At 47.4% G+C, this 24,208-nt stretch overlaps 1 protein-coding gene across 8 annotated transcripts in view; it reads left to right on the top strand.

Annotated features, from left to right (window-relative positions):
• The window catches only part of EXD3 (exonuclease 3'-5' domain containing 3), a 236,037-nt gene that overhangs the window by 34,101 nt on the left and 177,728 nt on the right, over positions 1 to 24,208 (top strand). For 6 of the 8 annotated variants that reach the window (XM_042878808.1, XM_042878811.1, XM_042878809.1 and 3 more), the window contains exon 3: positions 23,212 to 23,326. In XM_042878808.1, the coding sequence (XP_042734742.1) occupies positions 23,290 to 23,326 (37 nt within the window). In that variant the 5' untranslated portion in view covers positions 23,212 to 23,289. Of the gene's footprint in view, positions 1 to 3,276; positions 3,555 to 23,211; positions 23,327 to 24,208 lie in introns of those variants that run through there. The other 2 variants (XM_042878807.1, XM_042878806.1) reach the window with 2 other exon arrangements.

The raw sequence follows: 24,208 nt of genomic DNA, 5'->3' as shown, positions 1-24,208 counted from the left end.
CTGTTATTGCATTCAGTCACCAACACAGTTTATGGAAATTACAGAGAACTGGAGGCTTGTTACAGGGAGGCTGCTGACAGGCTAACTGGACTCCTGGAAAGTGTGTTATTCTCCACTGACTGCGTCTCTGTATTGCTAGTGTAGTGAACCTCATTGAGGAAGCCAAGATCAGGAATTACCCTGTACCTACAGCTTTCATTTGCACTGCAGTGAAGAAGAGGACGTGTCTGCTTCAGCCACCTGTTTCTAATTAGCTGCATCCTGAGTGCGGTGTAGTCGTGCTTCTGCCTACAGGGTGCCTCACTGCTGCTGCTGAGGAAGATGGAGTCTCTTCTTCAGACTTCAGAGCTGTGTTTTAAGCAAGAGGAGCAATGAGGAGGCAGGCTCTGTCACGTGTTACATTTCTTACCAACTCAAAATTGCTTCTGAGAATCACTGCCCTACTTGGCATGTCTCCTCAGCATTTCTTCTTACAGATTAGCTGTTCGGAGGGCAGATACTGAAAGTCAAATTTTTGGCACACTTCTATTTGAAGTTTTAACCCCGTGGTGTTTCTTATGCAGGAATTCCCTCCTTACCGCTGGATGAAAAATTTTTCCAAGTCTTATTCTTAAACCTGAAGCCACTCGATCAAATCCCTGTCTCAGAAATAGACCATTATATTGTTAGTTGAGAAGTGACATTTCATTTAATTCAGTAATTCTGATAGAGGAACAGAGGAGCAGAAAATTGTTTGTTCTGTAGGTTAGGGTAGAAGTTTTTCATGTCCGGGAATCATGTGCTGAGCACTGCCAAGTGTTCTCATTTTATCAGGTAGTTACTGTTCTTTTGGTGAAATGCAGCTGATGAAATGCACAGCTTGGCTTCTTGTGCAAAGGGAGCCCTTCTGAGGAAGCGGGAACTCCTGCAGCATGAGTAACTGATTAGTGCCAGATTGCAAGAACTCGTAAAATGATTTGGAGTTGGTTGAAGAAGTAAGAAATAAAATAAGAAACTAAAATGAATTGCAGATGTGTGTTGTAGATTTTAAACTGGGAATCCTAAAACCACTTGCCTAAGTTGAACCACATTAAGGGCTTGAGAAACACCAGGTCCATGGGAATCCTGCGCTTGTTGGCATGGTGTCCAGAAGCCTCTGTTTTTCAGGCTAGACACCACATTTTCAGCTAGAGACTATTTGGGTTCCAAGCAGATTTTTTTCATTTCGTTTTAAGCTAAATTAAAAAAAAAAAAAAAAAAAAAGCATCCAGCAGCCAGGAGAATATTTGGCTTTTCTTTCTGTACCAGCTGTTTTCATTCTCGGAAACTCGTTTTAGCTCCTGGTGTGTTTCTTCAATTTGTAGCTCATGACTCGCAGGAGCAGATGATTCGCTGCTGAGTGCACCTCGGCCCGGGGCGGCCTGTGGGAACCGGGAGGCGAGCAGCTCGCCCTGCATTCCTAGAAAGAAGGAGCTCCGGGTGAAGGTCACTGCATGGCTGCTGTGGCGGGGAAGCCGGCTCCATCCCACAGCTCCATCCTGCCCTGCTGCCCTGCCCTCGGGTATGGCCGGCTCTCTCCTTGCAGCTCCAGGCCCGCAGGTTGGCCGCACGCTGGTGGCAGTGCTCCTCATCTCGGCCGTTTTCCACCTTTCCTGCCTGTTCTCCCAGCAGCCGCTTTGATCTGCCCCATTGCAGACCCACGCGGAGGAGCAGTGTGGCCTCATGCTGCTCACGGCGTTGGTATTCTTTTGTTTGTTTGTTTGGCATAAGAACGAAGAAGAAAAAGGTTGTGCTTGAGCATAACGTGTGTGGCCTTGGCCTTGCTCGTGGCCTTGGCCGTGTCAGCCCACGTCCCCTCTGAGCAGCTGACGTTCCAGTTCTGCTCTTTCATCTCAGCCCTCTGCCCTCCCTGCAGCGCTGAGATGTCAAAGCGTGCCGTGCTTTGTCGTGGCTGCAATTTTCGGTGCGGTGAGAGTGCTTGTGCGCTCAGCTCGCGCCAATGCAGGTCTGCCGTGGGCCGGCAGTGTGTGCGAGGAGCCAGGGCTTGCAGCTGCAGGGGAACTGGCCGGGTTTGTCTGCTGAAGAATTATTTTCTACAGACATTGCTTTTTCTGCGCACTTAATTTATGGTGCGGTACGGTAAAAACATTACTTAGATTTCAAATACAAGTAGCCTAAAATGAGGAAATGCCAGAGTTAAGGATGCCTGCACAACACCAACCTACCGCAATGTGGGTGTGAATTATGGCAGTCTTTAATTACATGACCACATACTGACTTTTCTCATTTTCTTTCCAGAGAACTGTTGCTCTTCACAACACTGGAGGGATGTGCTCCGGAGCACACAGCTAAGCAAGCGCTTGTCTGCCAGGCGCCCGCAGCCGGACAGGCAGCCATGCAGCACTGCAGGAAGCACTGCATTCCTACAGAGCCCCAGCTGCTATTTTTATTTCTTCCATAGAGGTCTTGCACAGAGGCAGATATACTCAAGCTAAGGACAATTGAGAACAGTTGTTCAGACTATCATTAAAATTTCAGTAATGGAGGGGAGCTTATAAACAGGAGGGAGAATGACTTTTTGCATGGTCAGAAGGAATGGCTTTAAACTAAAAGAGAGAAGGGTGAGGTTGTATATTAAGAGGAAATCCTTTCCTCAGAGGCGGTGAGGCCCCAGCACTGTGCCCAGAGCTGTGGTGCCCATCCCTGGAGGTGCCCCACGGATGGGCCCTGGGCATCCTGAGCTGAAGGGCAGCCAGCCCATGGCAGGGGTGGGGCTGGGGGCTGTGAGGGCCCTTGAACCCAACTGTACTGCGATCTCTGACACAAAAAGGATGGGATATGTGGAAGTAGGAGCTGTAGGAGCAGGATGCTGTGGGGGAGTGGGAAGAGAGGTGATGGAAGAATCCCCTTTTAGAAGGAAAGAGCCAGGTCTGTAGTTTATAACCTGCAGGATATGGTCATCTGAGAGAGGTGACACAAAATGTTGCTTTCTGTCTAAAATCTCATATTTTTTTCTACAGTACTGGTTGGGTAGTTTAATAAAATGAGACTTAATGACAAACCTGTAGCTGGAATGGCTGCCCAGAGAGGCTGTGATGCCCCATCCATCCCTGGAGGTGTTCAAGGCCAGGTTGGATGGGGGCCTGGGCAGCCTGGGCTGCTATGAAATGTGGAGGTTGGTGGCCCTGTGTGTGGCAGGGCGTTGGAGCTTCATGATCCTTGAGGTTCCTTCCAACCCAACCCAAGCCATTCTATAATTCTATGATTCTATGAAACCTAGAGTAACGTAGGTAAAATGGTACCACTTAGTCTATATATATATATTTTTTTTACCTTTTAAAGCATTTAGCTTGAGCGCACAAGTTCCTGAGATCTCACGGTGTGTTCCTCACCATGATGCTGTTTTGTTTCCTACATTTCAGTTCACCACCTGAAAAATAAAGATAGCACTGCCTGGTACACTTTGCTCCTCACCTCATGGCTTCCAACCTCAGTACTTCTGTCTGCTTTTGTTCATCACCCTCTGTTCTGTGGGGGTTCAGCTCTCCCCGGAGAATCCAGCGCTGGTCTCTGAGGTAGGAGATGCTGGTTGTCTCATGGGCTGAAAGCTCCTTGGAATTCTTCTACTTTTGATATTCCCACTAGAATTGGAGTTAGCGTAGCGTTGTTAACTACTGTACCACAGCTAACTTGGGTTTTGTTATACTGCATTTATGCTGTGCTTCTCTACTGCTTAAAATTAAATGTAAGAACAAAAGAATGAACAGAGGCAGGCTTTGAGGAGAACTGTCTGTTTTCAGAATCTTTGGCAGCAGATATACTTTGATAGGTTCTAAATTACCTTCATCCCCTCGTGCCAGCACAGTGCAGGGTGTTGGGCTCACGGCATGCTGAGGTTGCTATGCAGAATTTAAAAAACTGTACATCTAACAGATCAAAATGAGAGAATAATGTACTTCTAACAGTGAAAATGCAATTGGGTGTTGATTTTAAGGCTCCTACAATTGTTGCAAAAACTCCACTAGCTGCTGCAAAAACTGACTTCTTATTGGTATTTTTACGTACTGTTGGATTTGGGGTGGTTAATCACTTCGCAGGATGAGAACATGGATGATTCCCGAATACCTTTACAGCATGTCTGTTGCATTCTGTTTTCCAGGAGATCCCTGTGCTCTGTAGTGAATCCCACAGGACTGGAAGGGGGGAGGACCTCTTGGATGAATAGCAGATTGTTGTAATCTTTTAATTTCAAATTCTCTTCTGTCCAAAACATGTTCAAAACTGAGGCTTGGGCAGCTTGGGAAAAAAAAGAAAAAGAAAAAGATGAGAATTTACTTTTAACTTTCGTCTTACTAAGGCCAGTTGTTGTTTTAATTATCCATTGTTATTGTTTGTGACCTTCCACTAGGGCTGTTCAGTGTGAGTTTAGAAGGATTCCTGCTTTCATGTGAGGAGGGTGTGACTGTGAGGAAGTTTTTCCAGTTGGGTGGAACGACTTATCTTTCTTGTGCTTTTTGTGGACGATCCTCTGCAGTTGAATGCTGCAGGATCACTTACTGAATTGTTTATCCAAAAGAGTATTTTGTATTTGGGAGACTGGATCCTACGTTCCCCTAAAAGCACCAGGTGATTCTTTGGCTGGGGGGGAAATGCTGGCAGGAAAAAGGCACTGTCAGTACCCTCTCCTTCAGCGTACAGGGAAAGGAGGGAGAGCTTGGAGGTGAGGAACTGGGCAAATGCACGCTGTGCAGAGAAGCTGCCCTGTGCAATCCACGTCTTCAATGTTTGGATTGTGCAATGTAGCCACGAGGCAGTAACTGAACGCCTTTCAATGAATGGAGTATGAAAACTGTCCTCGTGTAATTTGTAGCTGGTGTATTTCTGTTTTGTGTCTTGAGGAGTTAAATTCCCGTGTGATGGAGTCAGGGTTTTGAAGTAATGTTGGAAAGCAAGCGCTGCCAAATTGGAGTCCCTGGCTTTTGCAATTGGCAGCCCTACTGCGTTATCCGAAACAAACGGACGGCTCAGATGCTTTATGTTTGTAGGGCTAATTTCCTAATCTAAGTGCCAATTTAAGAGCTCTGGTTTAATGTTTCTTCTCTCAGTGACCATGTTGTATTGAGGGATTGAGTTTCAGAGCCTTCCTACATCTTGCTACACAGTCCTGTGCTCTCTGAGCTTTCTAAATGTGAAGGAAGGCGATTTGAACGCTCCTGTTGCACACAGATTGTGTGGAATACACTGGAGGTTAGAACTTGTTAAGTCTGACTGAGCAGTCAGTCTAATGCCAATATCTACTGGGTGCATTCTTAAATTTGTCTAACATACTGGGTTGGATTTGCAGCTTGTTCTATGAGAAGAGCTACACAGATGGGTATTTATATGTTCTGTGCACCTGAGTTTGCATTTAGTTTGTCAATTCTAAGAACCTGTCAGCCTTTAAACCGAGCTACAGTCTTATGTTTTACATCCATGCAGTGTATTTCAGTGATTTGTTTGGAGCAGGAAAGAAGTGAAATCACCAAAGGGTTGGCCCAAGATCTCAGTGCAATTACCAGATATACGGGTTAGATGTGTGTGTAGCAGTGTCAAGTAAAATAGATGAATATATATTAGGAAAAAAAAAAAAAAAAGTTTCCTAATGGCGATGAAGACTTTTGAAGTTGGAAGCTACAGAAACCAGTGTATCATTTCAGAACATGCACATTTGGGAACAGGTTTGTGTTCCAGCTTCTTAAAACCGTCACCTCTTGTTTTAATCAGTAACACTCCTGTTGAAAACACGCTGAACCTCCTGAGGGGAAAACAAGTGAATAATGTCCCACTTTTCATTAGACTCTAATTAGTTTTGCAGTTATGAGCTATAAATCAAAAAAAGGTAAGCAAAAGCAGCAGTTCCCAAAGCAGAGGGCTGTGCAGGCTCCTGCTAATGGCCGTCTGGCTCCTTATGCCTTATGTCGGTCAGAGGCTGGAATTCAGCAGGGCATGGGGAGCTTTTCAGCCTTGTGTGGTTAGTATAGATAGCAGCAGGAAAATCCTCCTGTGAGCATACCTGTTTGAAAGTGGCTTCTGATTTGCATGGATTTGAAGGGATGGGAAATGTGCTCAGCAGAGCGTTCTCAGGGGCTGCGCTCACAGGGTATTTGAGCACGCTTCACTTGGCCCAAAGAAGATGCATTTTTCAAGAACTTCTGCTGTGATTGTGAAAAACATTTTTAAAAAGAGAGCTTAATTGAAACTTCTGCTCTCGGATGTGTTTTGCAATGCGGCAATTTTAATTTTAGAGAAATATGGACATTGTGAAACTGCAGAGATCTGAAAGTGGGCACGAAAAGAAAGGAAACTTACAATGCATTCCCTTCACACACGGCTTGTGCAAACTTATGGTAAACCAGACAGTGGCAAAAGCAGGGCGGAATGGTTCATGGCTTAGGGCTCAAACAAAACTGGGGGAAGCAAAGATGGGGAATGTGCTTCATTCTGTGCAGTATCTCCAGCAGTGTGGAGAAGATCTGCAGTGATAGATGAGATTTCTCCCCGAAGCTGACGTGATGCTCTGCTCCTTCCCATCCCTCTGTTTCTGGGGATCAGAAGATCCCTTTCCCTGGCCAGGGGGGCTCGGGGCTGTCAGGAAATGCTCCCCTTGCACCGATGCTGTGCTGTGTTCTGCTTGTCAGCTGGATCCAGCTGAGAAAATACCTTTTGTTGGCTGCTCCTTTATGCACACACAGGACCCACGCAGGCTGCAGTGAACTGGGGAGGGTTTTCATTCCTGAGGCCTTCAGGACAAAGCTAGGCTGGTTTTGTGTTTGTGGTTGTGGCTGCTTAAGCATGCAGCTTTTATTATAAATAGAGCAGATAGCATACGGCAGTTCAAGGGGAGGAAAATGTCTCTAGCTGAACAGAATTGTATGGGAAACCAATTCTTCTTTTCAGCATTAGAACAAAGACTATTGCTTTGCACTGCGTAACGCTGAGATGTGCAATTTCTAACAGAGGCACTGTCTTACAGAAACAAACTCATGGGGCCCGAACAGATTTAATAGCTGAGATTGGAGGGCGCATGCAAGTCTGTTCAAAATCTGTTGTAATTTGACATGTGCTTTGATTTCCTGCCAGCCCGAAAATGTAGGTCAGGAAAAACAGGTACTTGTTTCTACAATTGTGTGATTGCTGTGGTGCAGCTTGCAGAAGCACTCTCCTTTTTTAAAAAAGATTTGCATGGGTACATAAATCTTTGCACTTAGAGAAGGAAATTGGTATTTTGTTGTTTTGTTTTTATTTTTTTTTTCCAGAAGGGCTTCATTCTTTCCACAATATGTGTGTGGAAATCTGAACGCTCTGCTACTTGGAAAGCAGAGGAAAAGAAAGCGGAGTGCTCACCAGGGTAAAATGCCTGGTGTTTGTGGGAGCAGCACAGGCTGCACTGAGAAGCATTCCGAGCCTTTCCCTGCCACATTCCCTGCGATGCCATGTGGCCTCTTGGCCACTATTGCCATGGGTATGGTTTAAAACTTGGCTGCAGCAATGAGATGATGAGGGAACGTGAGGGAAGGAGAAAAGAAAAAGACAAAAAAGGGAAGGGAAAAAAAAAAAAGAGACATAGAGCTTTGGTTGTTTGTTACAGATACATAAATGTTTGCAATTTTACTAGGATAACATCATTTTGGCTTTTGTTTTATATACTTCATTTGGGATGTCTCCTTTACACTTGCTGAGTTTAACTTGGATTGAGATGAGGAACTGAGCGTGGGTCTGTAATATCTCCCTTGGTCTTAGATTAGAAATAAAAATAGAGCAATTTCACTTTTTTTTTCCTGTTCTGATCTAGATGAGCGCAAAGAGAAGCAGCCCTTCTGCTGTGCTGCTCTCCTGGACTTTGCTCTGCTGCACAGAAGTCACCGGGGCACTGCCTGCGTTACTGCTGCATTCTGCAGAGCAGATTTCTCCCATCCAGGCTGCCCCAGAGCCAGGCTGCTCGGGACAGGAAGAGCATCATTCCTCTTGTGTTCCTTTGCTAGCAGAGGGTTTGGTAGTAGGTTATCAATGATGCTAAAAATGAGTGGTCTGCAAAGGACTTTGAGCTTTCCTTTGATGGGCACTGAAAGGTTTTCATGTCTGGGTAGAATTTAGCTTTTCCATACCACCACACTGTTCCCTTCTACTCCTCAGCTCTCCTACAAAAATATCCATTTCCTTGTCTCACGGTGGCACCCTGGCACCAGGTGGGCCCATGGCTAGCACGGACCACGGGCTGCAGTGCCATGAGCACCAATGTCCCAGGGCTGTGTGCCATGGCCCTGTGTGGCTGCCAAGGATGGTTCAGCAATACCTGTAGCTTTTGTCATGACGGTCTGTGGGGATGCTGGAGGTGTTGGGGCCTTTTGCAGGAGTTTGCAGGAGGAGGCGCCAGGTGTGCCATGAGAGGGAGGTGCTGGCACACCTCTGGGGTGCTGCCAATGAGACCAAGGCTGTCCTCGTTCCGCATGACAAAACATTTGGCCTCTTGCTCACGATCCACGTGTGCGCGCAGGGTGACGCTGGACAGGCTGTCCCTGCCATCGCCGCTGCTTATCCCCAGAAGCACAGCTTCAGGTCTGTAACGGACAGCCAGCAGCGCTGCGGCCGTCACTGCGCAGATGTACGAGAGGTCCGATGCCATCTGATAAAAGCTGCATCGTTTGCAAGCTCTTTCTGCCTTGGTGCTGAAGTCAAAAGGGGCTGCTGGAAATGCTTTCAGTTTAGCATCTTTCGCAGATTGTAGATCGATACAGTTGTAATTGTCAATTCTATCCAGGAATGGCTTCTGCCTCCCTGCTAATTGTTTGCTCGGCCCTTCAGAGGCCCAGGGACTTGTCAGATTGGCTGTGACTGCGTGTGAGGCGTCCCTGTGTGCGGCGTGGCTTCGGATGCTGTGTGCAGCGCTGTGAGCGGGGCAGGGTGACAGATGAGCGGAGCTTCCCAGGCAGCCGAGGGAGAAAAAGAGGAGAAAGGCAGATTATCCCATTGTGTTTGCAGGGCATCGGTCGCACAGACAGCGACCATCCTCTTTGACGAGAGGATTGTTTAATTAGTTAAGGGTTTGATAAAGAGATGACTGAGCACGCAGCGCTCTGAAGGCATCTGCCTGTTTAGTACAGCAGGCATGTCCTTTGAGCTCACTCAGTGCCTTTCCTCCTGGGGGACCTCTGGGGGTCTCCAGCAGCTCTGTTACAAATCTCAGAGCTGCTTACTGTGAGCATATTAAATTGAGTTTCTGTTATCTGAGAAACAAATTATAATTCAGCTGCTGGTAAACTAGTTCTGACCATTCAGAGCGAGGAGAGTTGTACTCGGAAGGCGTGTTTTTAATGTATCATGTGTTCTGGTATCCTCACGCCTCTTATCTTTCCAGCTTTTCCGTGTATACTTTGTCCTTATTTTCAATTTGTTGCAGGCATCACCAGTTTAGATTCCCTCCCACAGACTCTGAACTGCTGCACAATGGTAATCTGTGTAAACAGATGACCATTTATTTTGCATAGGAAAGAGGGTGTGAGTCAGTGGCACCTAGAGTAAATGTTACTGTGGTCGTAAGTGCAGTGTTACACCATCTCTGCCATGCTCCTGAACTTGACCATAAAATCTAATTTGAAATACAGAAACAACAGAGCAAATACTTTTGATCTGTTAGCTTGAGTCGTCAGGTCATGGCCAGAGATGGTTGGTATCCAGCCTTCCAAGTCCACCAGGGATTGTGCATCAGCACTGACCGTGCTGCACTTGGACAAACCGCCACTGTGTGTGCAGTTACTGATCACTGTGTGTGCAGTTACTGATTGCTATGTGTGCAGTTACTGCTCCCCTTTGTCTGCTCAGGGTGACAACTGGGGAGGCTGTGCTGAGTGTCAGCGTCCTTCCTCCTCTGGGCTGGGAGTGACAATGTGTCCGTGTTGCGGAGGGGCAAAGCCACAACAAAGCTGCAGACGCGGATGGAAGCATAGGTCAGACAGGCTGCAGTCTCACACCATGGTTGTTTTCTCAGTGCTCCTGTCTCAAAATGGCTGGGCTGCGAGTGTGCCCCAGCCCTCAGTGCATGAACTCTTAGAGCCTTTCTGAGGCGTAATTAATATGTGTGGATGTGAATGCAGCCTGATCCTTAGAAGAGCCTTTCTGGAGGCAAGCACTGCCATGCTTCCAGGGACCTTTCAGTGCTTGATGCTGAGCACAGCAGCACACACAGCAGAGCACTTACAGAACTTTTGCAACCCAGAGCCAGTGCCTCGCTTGCTACTTTTCTGTTAGAGCTCTGCAGGAAGATGCACAGTTCTCTTAAAAGATGTTATTCCTCCCAGCAGGTAGCAAGCAGTGCCATGTTGCCATTGATGAGCAGCTGCCCTCCTCCTGTAGCACCCCTAGCTCAGGCCACTGCTGCTGACCCAGCTGTGCGTGCCTTTGTCTTCCATCAGCTCTTGGGTGACAGAGGTGGGGGAAGGACCTCTGGAGAAAGCCCAGCCTGAGCATCTCACCAGCACTGGTGGCTGCTTTGTGCTTTCTGCTTGATCATCACTATCCAGTTTCCCTTCGGTTTGAGAGCTGTGCCAACCTTACCAACCACAGCTTGGACAAATGGTACTGCTTCAGCATTTGAAGTGATTAATAACTGTTAGGAGTTTGCAGTTTTCCATTTCAGCATGTCTCCTCTGATTTCCTGCTTGTGTCCCAGAAGTTTCTGTAGCAGGTGAGAGGCACAGGGAGAAGCATTTGTGTGATCACTGCAGACCTTCCAAAAACGCACTGTGTCCACCTAGCCCTGTTTGATAACAAAGGCAGAGGTTTCCTCGGTTGCAGCATCTCATCCTCGCTGTGGCAGGAAAATCCCACTTTGATTCACACAGATGTGTTTTGAAGCATTACAACACAGGCAGTCCCTCTGCTTCTGCCTTTTGTTGCGCTGCTCCTCTCTGTCATGGAGCTGCTTCTTTATTAACCAAATATTGCTGTCTGTAAACACCGTCAGGCTGTGAGAAATTTCCTCTCCAATAAGTAGTTTAAATAACAACTTTCCTGCACCTTAATTCCATCACTAGTCTGATTAATTCCCTGAAGAGGGCCTGGAACAGCCTGCAGTTATGCACAGCTTTAAGCAGCTGGGCTGCATTTACCTGCAGGGAGTCTGAGGCATCTTCCACTGAGGTGGAGAGCGAGAGCAGTTTTTCTCTGAGCTAATGCATGCTTGACAGCTCCCCTTCCTCTTTTGGAGCAGTCAACAAAAATAGTTCAATAGCATCACAACCCAGCTTCCCAGTGTGGAAGGCCACTAGGGAGGATCGGTGAAGGAAGAGTGGTGTTTGGGACCGTCCATAAAAACTTTTAAGAAAGTTTTAAAAGCATGTAAGAAAGGGACGCAATGTGAACAATTTAAAGGCAAGCAGATGTGGCACAGCAACGTGTGGCAAATGCTGGCCAAAGCACCCACCACTCTTGTTGTCATACATCCCTTGAGCGATGCGCAGTGCCATTCCCATTCAGCCAGGTGCCTCTCTGGGGTTAGGAAGGAGCTAGAGGTGCTGCTCTCTCTTCAGCCGAAGCACACAGCAGTTCTGGGGATTTGGGGAAGAGCATGTAGCATCGTGTTCCTTTTACCAACCACCTAAGCATCGCCTCCGCAGTGCCTGCCAGCTGAATTAGTGAAACCAGAGGAGAAATCAGGGTTCCCTTTTTGTTTGCTTTTCAGTCCCTGCAGTTTGTAGAAGGCATCTGCACAAGCAGACTTGCAGACTGGAGAGCTTTGCAGGAGAGCTGTGCAGGGTGGGATCTCTGCGGTGGTTACTTTGATCAAGTGTGTACTTGTGCATATGTAAAGCTTCACAAGAGACACTTCATGGCCTTGTGGCAAAGCAGTGTAGTCACGCTTGCTTGAAGTAGCTAACTTGCTGCCCTGTGAACAAGTGAATTAGATTGTATCACCCCTGAGCAGACATTTCGTGTAGAAATGAAAAGGGAAAGAATCCTGATCTTTTCAGCGGTTGCCCACAGCTTTGCTATTTAACTTTGAGTTTGCTGCCAGTTGTTCAGACGCCAAATCATTTGGCAGACATAAATCAGATATTCCTGCCCATGCTTAAGGGAGAATAATATGTTGGTTCAACTTTCTTATTGTTTTATGAGTTGATTCGTCATTACTTGAAGGTCTTTCAAAAGGTGGTTAAAACTATGCATAAGCTGAAGTACTTGGTGAAAAATTAGACCATCATTATTGCAACTGTAACTACAGCTAATAAATCATACTGAGAAAAACACATGCCTTTCAGGTTAATAATATTGTTTATGGATATCTAACAATCCCAAAGCTGGCTAATACAACATTTTGCTCAAGTTCTGTAGGCAGTGGTGGAGGTTTTCCTATCACACTGGCATCTCTTGGTCTGAGCAGCCAGTCTCAGCAACCATGTGCAGCCCTGTGCACACCACTTCTGGGAACTAATCTGAGCCTTTGAGTACTCTGTTTCTCCTGAAATTGTGAGATCCATTTGCTGAGTGGTGGTGAGGAGGATGGAAAGGAAAGCCCTGGCTGGCTCCCATAGCAGGTAAGCAAAGGGCAGTGAGAGAGTCACTGCAGACTCATCTTCCAGTGCAGAGCCCTGGCTCCCACCCCAGGTGGTTGAGGTAGGGTTTGTTATTATGTGGTGCAGGAAGGAATGCTGTGAGGAAAGCAAAGTTTCAGCTTCAAAATCTTCCTTGTTCTGAACAGTACCAACACCCCTGAACACGATTGCAAACCTGTCTCCCATGTGAAAGATGTTTCCACCACCAACTGTGACTTCATTAATCCAAGTCATGGCATAAACACTGCATTGAAAGCCTACTTACTGAAGACCTTCTCTAAGCTTTTTCAGGAGACAAAAGGTGAGAAAGAACTCTCACATCAGCTTACTATCACACATGGTATGGATAGCACTGAAACGGCTTGGGAAGGGACCAAAATTTGGCACGCACTGTGTGCCACATTGTATATTGTAAAAAACGTGATCAGATTTTATTTGGCTTTCCAGGCTTTCACATGAGCCTTGCACCATGGGAAGATAGTGTATCTTGCTGTGAGTGGAAGGTGAGGAGCTGTGCAGGGTAAGCGAGGTGAAGTCATTGGCTTCCAGTTCTGGGAGCTTGACAGAGACTTGGTTGACCTAGAGAAGCAATCTTGATTGACCTTGATGTCATTCGGAAATGACAGCAAAACCAAAACTTGCTCGGACAGAAACAGCAAGGAGCCTTGCACTAAGGATAAGAGTGAGGATAAGAGTGAGTCCCCGTGGGGCTTTTAGTCCCTTGGATGTTATAGCTGAGCTGTGTGAGACAGTGGTCTTCTCAGTGCTCAAACAAGGCCACCAGTGCCATCTGATGTTCTGCCTCCTTGCTGCCCTCTTTCTCAGGATGTCAGGTCTCTCTGAAACTGAGATTGCTCTTAAAGCAATTCAGGCTTTTATAAGGTAACGGATTCATGAAGTAATAGCGAAATGGCAGGCCCTGTTTCTTGCATTTCTGGCCTTTAATGAAGATGTTCCCTGAAGGGGATCAGGGGACCTATACATAGAGATGCTCACATCAAAGCCAAACATAAATAAGAGGTAAAACTTATTAGAACAACAGGCTTCATGTTGTTGACAAGGCATATCAGATCTCAAGTGAGAAAAACCTGAAGAAAATCTGGGTCAAGCCTGACAAGATAACCTAGAAATTAAAATGCCAATAGCTTGTGGAATTCCTCCTGAATTCTGGCAGTTTGTAAGAGGCATACTGTGACAGTGCCTGCAGAAAATGAAGGTGGTGCCAGCAATTTGAGTATAGCCTGAATCCTGTGTGAGCTGCAGAGCACTGCTGTAACTCTGGTCTGGGACGGAAGATGCAAAGCTGCAGACGGTTGGGATCTGAGGGATTTGCTCATGACAGCAATAACAGAGGAATGTCAATTTGAGAGGAAATCCTTGGATTATTGTAGTGTTTAGACCTGGTCTGGAGTGAATATTATCAAATATAAATCAGCATGGCATAGTTTAAGCTCCTCTGAGTGAACAGAAAGGGAGATTAGCAAAGGAAGCAGATCAAGATGGAGAAAATTTACTGGATTGGTGAGATTACTCATTCATCCAGTAAAAGCTTATGTGTTCAGTGTTGTGTCTATAGCTACAGCTGTTAGGGCAAAGCCCCCAGGAGCAGGAAAGCTTCAACTCTGTTTTGTCAAAAACAAACCTTCCTCCCTCCCTCCTGCCCTAAAGGACACGATTCTTAAAATTGCATCCGTTTTGTCTGGAAGTTTGCTTGAGCATCTGTGAGTCAGAAAGCGATGATTTCTACTGCAAGTTTACCAACTCGTTTGTGCTTCCAAAGCTCTGCAGTGCAGATAGGGCTGAAGTCCCTCTCCTGGTGATCCCTAGGGAGCAACCCTGAAGTGAAGCATTCAGCACAAGGTAAAAGTTCAGATCATGCTCCTGCCTGCATTGATGATCCATGTTAGAGTTCTGACTCACGTCTGCTGGCCAGACAGCTGCAACAATTTAGGACATGACTGTCCCCCACTGTTTATTAGTGCTGCAGAAGGAATGTGTCCTTGTATCTCGGTTCCTCTAGCTCAGAGCACAGCAGTTTCACAGAAATACTTTCACCCACTGCTCACGTTAATGTGCCAAAATGGAAAGCAGAGCCGTGTGCTGCGCAGGTTTGGGCCAGCTGTGCTCCCGGGCAGACTGTTGGCAGGGGAAGGTGGGCTAGCAGCTGGCACGAGTGGCAACCTCAGCTGTCATGGCCACGCTCCCAGAGCCCCTCAGTCAGAGCCTTTTGGAAGTGTTGGACTCTGGAGGATGGCTCATGTGTTCAAAAAGATAACAAATAGGTTTGTGCAGAGTAGTGAAGCTTCCTCTGCAATCCAGGAGAAAGCATTCACATGCTCTCTGCCACACATTGCTGGACAGATGTTAACAGTGCTGGCTTCGTTGCTTAATCATGGCGCCTAAACTTGAAATCAAACTGCTGGGAAGCAGAGAGCCTGAAGAAGTCAAAACGAAACTGCTCCAGCTCTGTTTTGGTAAGCAGTGAAGTCTGCAAAGCTATTCTGGTTATGCTGTTAGCATGAGTTTCTTCTACGATTGAAAGTAAAACAGTGCACTAAGATTAAAGTGGGGGGAAGGAATGGGAGGGAGCACTCAGCTTACTGAACTGTCAACATTTACAGCACGTTTACACTGTGTCTTCTAGTAAGAAGGAGCTACATGTTCCATTGCAGCCACCACCATTGCTGGGTCCTATAGCTTTGCAAGGCTTCTTTTCCACATTGTGTCTGTTGCAGTTATTTTCAATTGTGGTCAGCAACTTGGAATGAAATTGGTAAATTGTGTGCCACCTTCACCTGCTTTTCTATTTTCTTTGAAATTTTTATTTAAATTTTGATTCTGGTTAAAAATTCCGCATTGTGTATTTCCAAAGTTTGTGTAAGTTTTAAAGGTTCACTAGGAAGCACAGTGCTGTGCTGGGAGAGCCTTGGTCTGGTACCACCTTCAGGTTCTTGAAAGAGCATTTAGAAAATACCAGCACAAATGGAAAGCCTGGAAAGCTTTCCTCTGCTTTACCAGCATAAGCAAACTGGCAAGCAGAGCTCATTCTTTGGGCCTTTTCTTCATGTGAATACAGAAAAAGCAAGCAGCAGAAAAATGCAGATAAGACTGAGGCTGAAAATCATCCTCTCGTGTTAACACCTCTCAGAAGGTTGGGTTTCTATTTCACTGCTGCCTTTACACAGAATATTCTCTGTTCATTGTTCAGCTGGAATCCTGAAGTGGTCAGGGTGCATCAAGCCAACAGCCTAGCTAAGCTAACCTTTCATTCCACTGCCAGAGAGTTTGGGTGCTGCAAGTCCCACTCATACATCTTGGTGTACCTGCATCACTTGGCAGGTTACTCAAAGGTTACTGCAGGTCTCACCTGCATGAGACCTGTGTGCAGGACATGTTGTGGGGTCGGTGCTGGGTGTGTGGCAGAGGTGTGTGTGACCACATCTTCCCTCCCCTGCTGCAGGGTGGCACAGAGCCCTGCCAGGCCCAGCTCCTGCTTCCACCTCCTCTGCTCCTGCAGAAGTATGGAACTGGGTCTGCACCGTTCACTGATGCCAGAGTTTGACCCATGCGCTTTGGGTTTTGCCCTTGTCATCTTCCAAACTGGTGTTGGATTTAGGCTGCCTTCCTGATATGTGCCTTTTTGGGATGAAGGGAGAGGAAGGGTTTGCACACAAGGTGCTGGAGGGCAGTGGTAGGTGGAGAGGATGAGAAATACAGAAGGTTTTAGGAAACAAAGATACAAGAGTAGGGTGGCTTTTGTTATGCTGTGGGCTCACTTACCAGAGCAAATCAGCAAACCAAGATGAAGGAGGTACACCTGTGATCAGTATTATCCTGCAGAAATATTTGAATAAACAAATAGGAGATAAGGCATTTTAAGTCTCACGATGCCCTTCTAGAAAGGAGCTGAGGGTTACATCAGCACCATGCGGCCCTTCCAGCCTGCAACTTGTGGGCTTGCTGCTGGGCTGAGCGGCTCGGCGGTGGTTTGTCAGCAGAGGGTGCCCGAGTCCAGCAAACAGGGCTGCGCTGCTGCGGCCTCTGAAGGGAGCCGTGGGTGTGCGCTGCAGCACCTCGCTGGCCAGAGCCAGCATCCTTCGTGGCACCGTGCTGCGGAATGAGCCCTGGGCACCGGGGAGGGACCCGCAGCCCTGCCCTGGGTTTCAGCAGTGCCTCGGGTTGGGCCTCTTGTTTGCAGCGAGATGCGTAAGGGCAGCGAGATGGGCAGGGGGAAATTGCTCTGTGGAGCTGCTGATGGAGCAGGAAGGCTTCATAAGTACTTTGAAGAGATGGAGGGAAATAAGAAAGGGCAGAGACCAGCAGCCGTAGTGCTGCACATGAACTTACAGAGGTTTGTGCTTTGTGTGTGCTGTTGGCCTGTGGGAGCCTCTTGGTGGGAGTGGAGGTTTGCAGGTGATGAAGGATGTCAGGCTGGAGCCCTTCTGATGCTCCAAGCTGGCATACAGTGGCAGGGCAGGCTGTGAGCAGGCTTCTTCCTCTTGGTGCAATTAGCTTCTAGGAAGCCAGGTAGCTAACTGTCCCCCAGGAAATTCTGGAGGCTGCAGGAATTCTTAAGAATCATGTATTTACTTTGTTATCCATAGTCATGAGTGTTCAGATTTACGGGAAGAAAGGACAAGCAGTATTCTCACCAAATGCTCTGATAGGCAAATGCCTGGGCACTGATCTGCGTGGGACAGGCAGCAACAGAAGCCCTGTGTGGGTGAGTGTGTGCCTGAGCTCCTTCCTCTGACTCACACGTGCCTTGGGAGTCACTGTGCACCGTGTACCTCAAGTGGGAGAGTTTGGAGGCAGAAGGCACTGAAGCATCACATTTAAAGGTCTTCTGTGCTTTCAGGGATTCAAGTTTCAGCTGTGATTTTTTTTTTTATTTTTTTTTTTAATATTTATTCCTTTCCTTTGAAAAGGAGGCTTCATCTCATTGCAGGAAGTTCTGTTAGGTTTATCTCTGCCCAGCCCCAGTATCTCCTGGATGTAATCTCAGAATCACAGACTGGCTTAGGTTAGAAGGGCTCTCCCAGCTCCCAGTCCCATCCCTGCCATGGGCTGGCTGCCCCTCAGCTCAGGATGCCCAGGGCCCATCCGTGGCCTTGGGCACCTCCAGGGATGGGGCAGCACAGCTCTGGGCACAGTGCTGTGGCCTCACTGCCCTTTGGGTAAAGAATTTCCCTTTAACATCTAACCTAAATTTCCCTTCTTTTGGTTTAAAATCATTCTCCCCCGTCCTGCCACTATCACGCAGTGTAAGAAGTCATTCTCCCTGCTGTTCATAAGCTCCCCCTAAGAACTGGAAGGCTGCAGTGCGGTCTCCCCGCAGCCTGCTCTCCTCCAGGCTGAGCACCCCCAGCTCCTCAGCCTGTCTTTGCAGCAGAGGTGCTGCAGCCCTCTGAGTGTCCTCGTGGCCTCCTCTGGACCCGCTCCAGCAGCCCCACGTCTTTCCTGCGCCAGGGGCCCCAGGCCTGGACGCAGTACTGCAGATGGGGCCTCACGAGGGCAGAGCAGAGGGGGACAATCCCCTCCCTGCCCGCTGCCAGCCCTCTGTTGGTGCAGCCCAGGGTGCTGCTGGCCTCCTGGGCTGCGGGCGCACACTGCTGCTCGTGTGCAGCTCTGTGCCCACCAGGACCCCCACGTCCTTCTCTGCATGGTTGCTCTTAAGTTCTTCCATCTGTACTCATAGCTGGCATTGCCCCAACCCAATGCAGCACCTCGCACTTGGCCTTGTTGAGCCTCATTGAGGAGCACGGATCCCAGGATGGACCCCCAGGGGTCACTGCTCGTCGCTGGCCTCTACCTGGACATAGAGCTGCTGACTACAGCCCTCTGGTTCTGACCATCCAACCAATTTCTTATCCACCAAATAGTCCACCATTCACATCCGTAGCTCTCCAGTTTAGAGATAAGGATGCAGTGTTGGACCTTACCAGAGGCCTTGCAGATGTAGTGTAGTCACTGCATTACCTTCAGTCAGACACTGGTGGTAAACTGCTTCCCATGCAGGAAGGGAAGAGGTGAGGCTGCTGTTTGAATAAGGGAAGGTGAGCTCTACTGTCAGGAGTACAGCGTGTACAAAATGAAGTGGCAGTTTCACCATGCTGAAGTTGAAAGCCGTGGCAATCCATAGCAGTGTTGGATATCTGTTGATATTTTGTCAGCTGCTTTCTAATTCCTCCTAATGAGGCAGAGGAGGTACTCTAGAATGTCATGACTCTACTCATTTCTGTTTCAAGCCATCAGCTGTTCCAGTGAATCTTATTATGATAATAATGGTGTAAAATAATTTCCTTAACTGTTCCAAAGCCAATGAGCATTTTGAAAGAATTCCATTTACGTGAAGCAGAGAGAGATCTCATTGGGACCCAGGGGCACTCCAAAGGCACAACAGGAGGCAGTTAGCTTCCCACCACCCCATATCCTTAGCACAGAGAAGTGAAGTTTCTCATTAGTTAAAAGACTGATGTGATAAACAATTTATTATAAAGACAGATGAAACTGCGTTTCAGTGTGAGCTACAAAGGTGGATGGATGAAACTTTTTTCCACTTTGAAATCACAGTCTGCTGGGATTGCTTGTGAACACACTCAGCAGTAGGCAGTGACAAAGTGTGACAGACTGAAGTCTGAGGTGACATAATCCAGGAATGCAACAGAGATTTGGGTGCTGTGTGTTCCCAGTCTGGAGCTCAGTCCTGGGAAGAGATTGATTTTGTGACTGATAGAAGCTGGAAACCCAAATCTGGCTCCAGGACTGCTGAAATGGATTTAGTCCAGGATCCAAAGTCTGTAAAAGTCGGTTAAGAGACACTCGTGGACTTTGGATAAGGCTTTCAGTAGGGCTTCTGGGGCAAGCCTTACCCGCACTTCTGATTCATTTGCTTTTGAGAAAGGAATCCTTGATGCTGGTCTCTTTGGCTGTGTGTGCTTGTACATTCCGTAACAATAAAGCAATAAAAGCCAGGTTGCAAGAATGCGAGGTAGGCTTAGCAATTCCAGCATGGAGAATACAAATAAACATCACTTCCTGGTCGCTGTCCTCTTTGTTTCTGACACTTTCAGTTACTCTCACTTCACACTTTCACATTGTTTTCCATAGCTGAGCGGAATTGAAACCTCCTGCTTGCTTTGGTGAGGCTGCTTTCTGGGGGGAGAGGTTTGTGAGCATGCTGCTCGGGCCCTGAGGAGCTGGGTGCAGCGGGGTGGGATGGCACGCTGCGAGGGAGGCTGCTGCTCATCCCTGCTGGTGCTGGGCCCAGCGCCCTGCTCCCGTTCTGCAGCAACGGCTGGCCCTGTCTGAGCAGTCTGCAGCTCCTGGTGTGGTGTTTTGTAGTGTGAGGAAGCAGAGCCGTGAGCAGTGCTGGCTGTGCCTCCCCACCTGCGCCATCACGGCCACGGGACATTTGCTAGGTGCTCTGCTTCACAGCGCACGTGTTGTTCAACGCACGTGTTATGGGTGAGCTAAAACACTCCTGCCTGGCACTAGTCTCCAAACCAAGGGCTTAACATAAAACAGAGAGAGAAAGAGCCAGGAAAATGCTCAGAGGGCTGCAGCGCTTTTCCTGTGAAGACAGGCGAGGAGCTGGGGGCATTCAGCCTGGAGAGGAGAGGGCTGCAGGGAGACCTGTGGCCTTCCAGCATCTGAGGGGAGCTTACAAGCAGGAGGGACGCCAACTTTATACCTGGTGACAGGACTAGGGCGAATGGCTTTAAACAAGCAGAGGGGAGATTTAGGTTAGATGTGAGGGGGAAATGCTTTCTGCAGAGAGCAGTGAGGCCCCGGCACGTATCCAGAGCTGTGGGTGCCCATCCCTGGAGGCACTCAAGGCTGGGTTGGATAGGCCAGGGCCAAACTGAGCTGGTGTGGGCAACCCTGCCTGTGGGAGGGGGTGGGAAGTGGGTGATCTTTGAGGTCCCTTCCAACCAAAGCCATTCAGTGACTCTGACAGTGTCTCTGGTGGAGCAGTTTGGCAGCAATTTGCAGGAGCGTTTTTCTTCAACTGTTCTGTTGCTGTATGAGGAATGCACTGAACCAAGCAGAAGACATCCATCACAGCCATTACCTACTAATATGGTGTTATTCCCCACTGGAAACTGATGGGAATGCACTGTGAGATGGAAGACATAAAGCTATGCCCTCCCTCAGGTCACTGCTGACTTAGGCCAAAGTTGAGCTGGGATGAGTAATTTTGATATTTAAACAGAATTTGCTCTATTTCACTTTATGCCCATTGCCTCTTATCACAGCATCAAAAAGATTCTGGCACTATTGACCTCCATGTAGGTATATTAATACAAAAAGCACAGGCAATTAAAGTAACCTTTAAAAAAGAGTAGGCAGTAGATTGAAAACATCAAATTTCAGAAGAGTTACATTTGTTTGTTTCATGCTGGTGCTTTGCCTGGCAATATCTGGTGTGTTTCTGTATGTGCTGTGTATGGGCCAGCACATGCATATATTCAGCTCTGGGGAGAATTAATGGTATGGAGGGAAATCAATTGGTTAGACATTCAGTTAGACTAGTCCAGACTCTGTGGATGGTCAGCGGAGATACTGGTTTTCCATAGGCATTTCTTTATGGTCAGCAGTGTCCAGGGGAGCTCCTGGGGATGCCCCATCTCCACTGGTCAGTGGAAGGGCCCAGGTCGTGTGAGCTGCATGTGATGGATGGATCCCAGCTGAAGCGCCCACAGAGGGGCGGTGTGTCTCCAGAGCTGCACCAGTACCCCCTGCAGTTGGTTTGAGAGGTGCTTCTGGTGTGGTGTGGGGATCACTGCAGTCCTGGAGTTTAACGAGCAAATGCAGCAGAAGGCTGTGGGGAACAGAAGCTTGTAGGGTATGTGGCTATGTGGCGGGATGGCTGCCCTCGGGCCGGGCTCCTTTAGGGAAAAGGATCTTCCTTGCAGTGTGGCTGGTGCTCCAGCAGAGCACCTTTGGCACTCAGGCTGTGTCTGTGGGGTAGACCTGGCCCATAGCTGTCCTGCAGCCCATGGCAGCCCTGTGCACCAGAGCATGAGAGCATCTGGTGTGGGCCTGTTCTTGGGGCAGCCGGCCAGGCATGTTGTGTGCTGTTTAAAAGCTGCTCTAGATCTATGAACGTGACCACACAACACCGTGGCTTCATTTGGGTTCCCTGCCCCCCAAAAGACAGTCCTTCTGGAATCCTATACAGTGACATTTAAAAGGGAGTGTTACAGAAGTCTTGTCAGAGCTCCGGGAATCTGCCCAGGCACCTTCATGTCGGTTACTGTAGGCGCTCTCTCAGGAGAAGCCAGGCTTGCAGGTAGGGAAATGCTTCTTCTTTGCCCAACTGCTGAACAGAGCCAAATTCTTCAGAATCCTGGAGCGTGAACTTGCTGTATCAGAGGGTTGTGTACTGCGACACACTGCAGACGAATACAATCCTTTTGTTTTCTGGGAGGCTGATGGGGAAAGCTATGCTTAGGTTGAAATTATTATTATTATATTATCATATTATTATACCTATTATTAGGTCATATTATCATATTATTATATTATTATACCTATTATTAGGTTAAATATTTGCTCCACTTCTGCTATCTCCTTCCACTGTACATTTAATTTTGGCTGAAAACCTTAAAGAAAGTGAAGGCCCTTTGCTGTTACAAGATGCTGAGGTTAATTCTGACCCTAAGATCACACTCTACAGCTGCTTGCACTTAGCAGCTTAGTGTGTAATGCTACAAAAAGTGACCTTCGCAGTGCCTGGTAAGAGTATAAACCTTTGGATCTCCCCCCTCAGAGTGACGTGTGCCTAGTGCTCAACGTGGGATGGATGTTTCTGAAGTTACGTATCATCTTTTGAAGACCAGAGGGCTGTTACCCTGAGCACATCTGGATGCACTGCTTGCTCTGTGTAATGTCCTGCTAGATGGTGCCTTCTTCATACTGCTGCAAACAAAAGCTGAAATGCTGATGTACCTTTAGCCTGTTGTACAGTGACTTAAATCACTTGTTGTTATTCCTGCTACATGTGTATTTTTCTAAGCACTTGTGTTCCACCAGCACACTCAGAGTGAGTACTCTCAAGGGGGAATTTCCTTCCTGATAAACAATTCTGCAGTGTGATTCAGCAGGAAGGATGTTGTGGTTAAGGCACTGGATTGGGATTTGGGAGACATGGGTTCTGTTCCCAACTCTACCACAATCAAGATGTGATGAGTAGAAGGGCAAGCAAACAAAGAGAAGGAGCTGTTTGTGGCAAGAGCATGCTTTCATGTTCACTGTCCACTTTGGAGGTTAGTTAGGTCTGTTTTTTGGCTGTCTCAATCAAGTAAACAGTGATAAAGACTCCTGTTGGTGCAATTGAAAACTGAAATCTAATCTTGTGCTATTCCAGGAACCAGATGTAGTTTTAACTGTATGCAGTGACTTTCATGAGGTTTCACATGCCGGTGTTTGGTGACTTTTTAGTTGACTTTACCAATTCCCTGCTCACTTCTTTGATCTCCAGGCAATGTACTGTGATTTCTGTGAGAAGTCATGAACTCACATAGTTTGTCCACTACCTTGGTTACACAGAAAGGCTGTGCACCATACACACGATATTTCCTTTGCCACGCAGGGTTCAGTTCCTGCAGTTCGATCATAACACTGCCTTCCTCTTTTTCAGAAGCAAGAGCTTGGCCCACCAACTCCGAGCTGTAGGCCATTAACCTCAGCATCCTAATTCAGTGCCAACTGTGGGAGGATGAGTCAAGAGGGCAACTCAAGTGATCGGCCTGCTGGTGAGTTTTCTGCTCCTCTCGACGTTTACCTGTCCTTTTTGGCATTTGGCATCATTTCTTTTCCATTTGCTATGGGAGGAGAATGCTGAGTCACAAGCAGAGCAAAAGCGTTGAACTCAGTGCCACACTGCATGCCACGCAGGTGGTCGGATCTCGGAGGTTTCGTGGGTGCACAGCTAGATATCAGTGTTTATTTGTATCCCAGGTTGAAAATGTTTACAAGAATTGCTCAGTAACTTCCCACAAATTCAGAAGATCCATTTTTGTTACTGTATTACACAGCTCATTCACGTTTTATCTATAATTCAGTTTTCTCTTGAATTTCTTCTGTAATTGCTTTATAAAGTAAGACCAAGGGAAGATGCACACACATACTGTTGTCATGTCCCACAAAGTTTTGGTGTCTGGGTCCTTGGTGCAGAGACGGAATGGACAGGAATTCATTATTTTGGCTCAGTCCTGCCAAAAATTTCCTCTCTTCTTCCATCCCCATCTTTGGTTACTGGAATTCAGTATCATCTGGATCTTCTGGCAGTTTCTGCAAAGAACTGCCTGGGAGACACGTAAGCCAGAAGCTGTGCCTGACAGCCTCCCAGGCTCAGCTGTGTGCTTTTTTGGATGTGTAAAGGGGCATTCTTGTTTCTGACGTGAGGGCTATTTTTTGACAGTTTCCATTGTTCCCCACTCTTTGTTAATAGGGGAGGTCTTTAGTCTGATTCCTTTTTCAGAATAGAGACTGTTATGGGAGCTGTCTGCTCACAAGTTTGGGGGATTTCTTTCTTGCTTGCTTTCTTGCTTTCTTGCTTGCTTGCTTTTGCTTTTGCTCTTTCTCTTCCTTTTTCTTTTTCTTTTTCTTTTTCTTTTTCTTTTTCTTTTTCTTTT

Source organism: Lagopus leucura, unplaced genomic scaffold, assembly GCF_019238085.1.
Source record: "Lagopus leucura isolate 7727_CA_CO unplaced genomic scaffold, USGS_WTPT01 Super-Scaffold_100022, whole genome shotgun sequence".
Lineage (NCBI taxonomy): Eukaryota > Metazoa > Chordata > Aves > Galliformes > Phasianidae > Lagopus > Lagopus leucura.
Note: the sequence above shows the minus strand (reverse complement) of the source record. Positions and strands in the feature narration are given on the sequence as shown.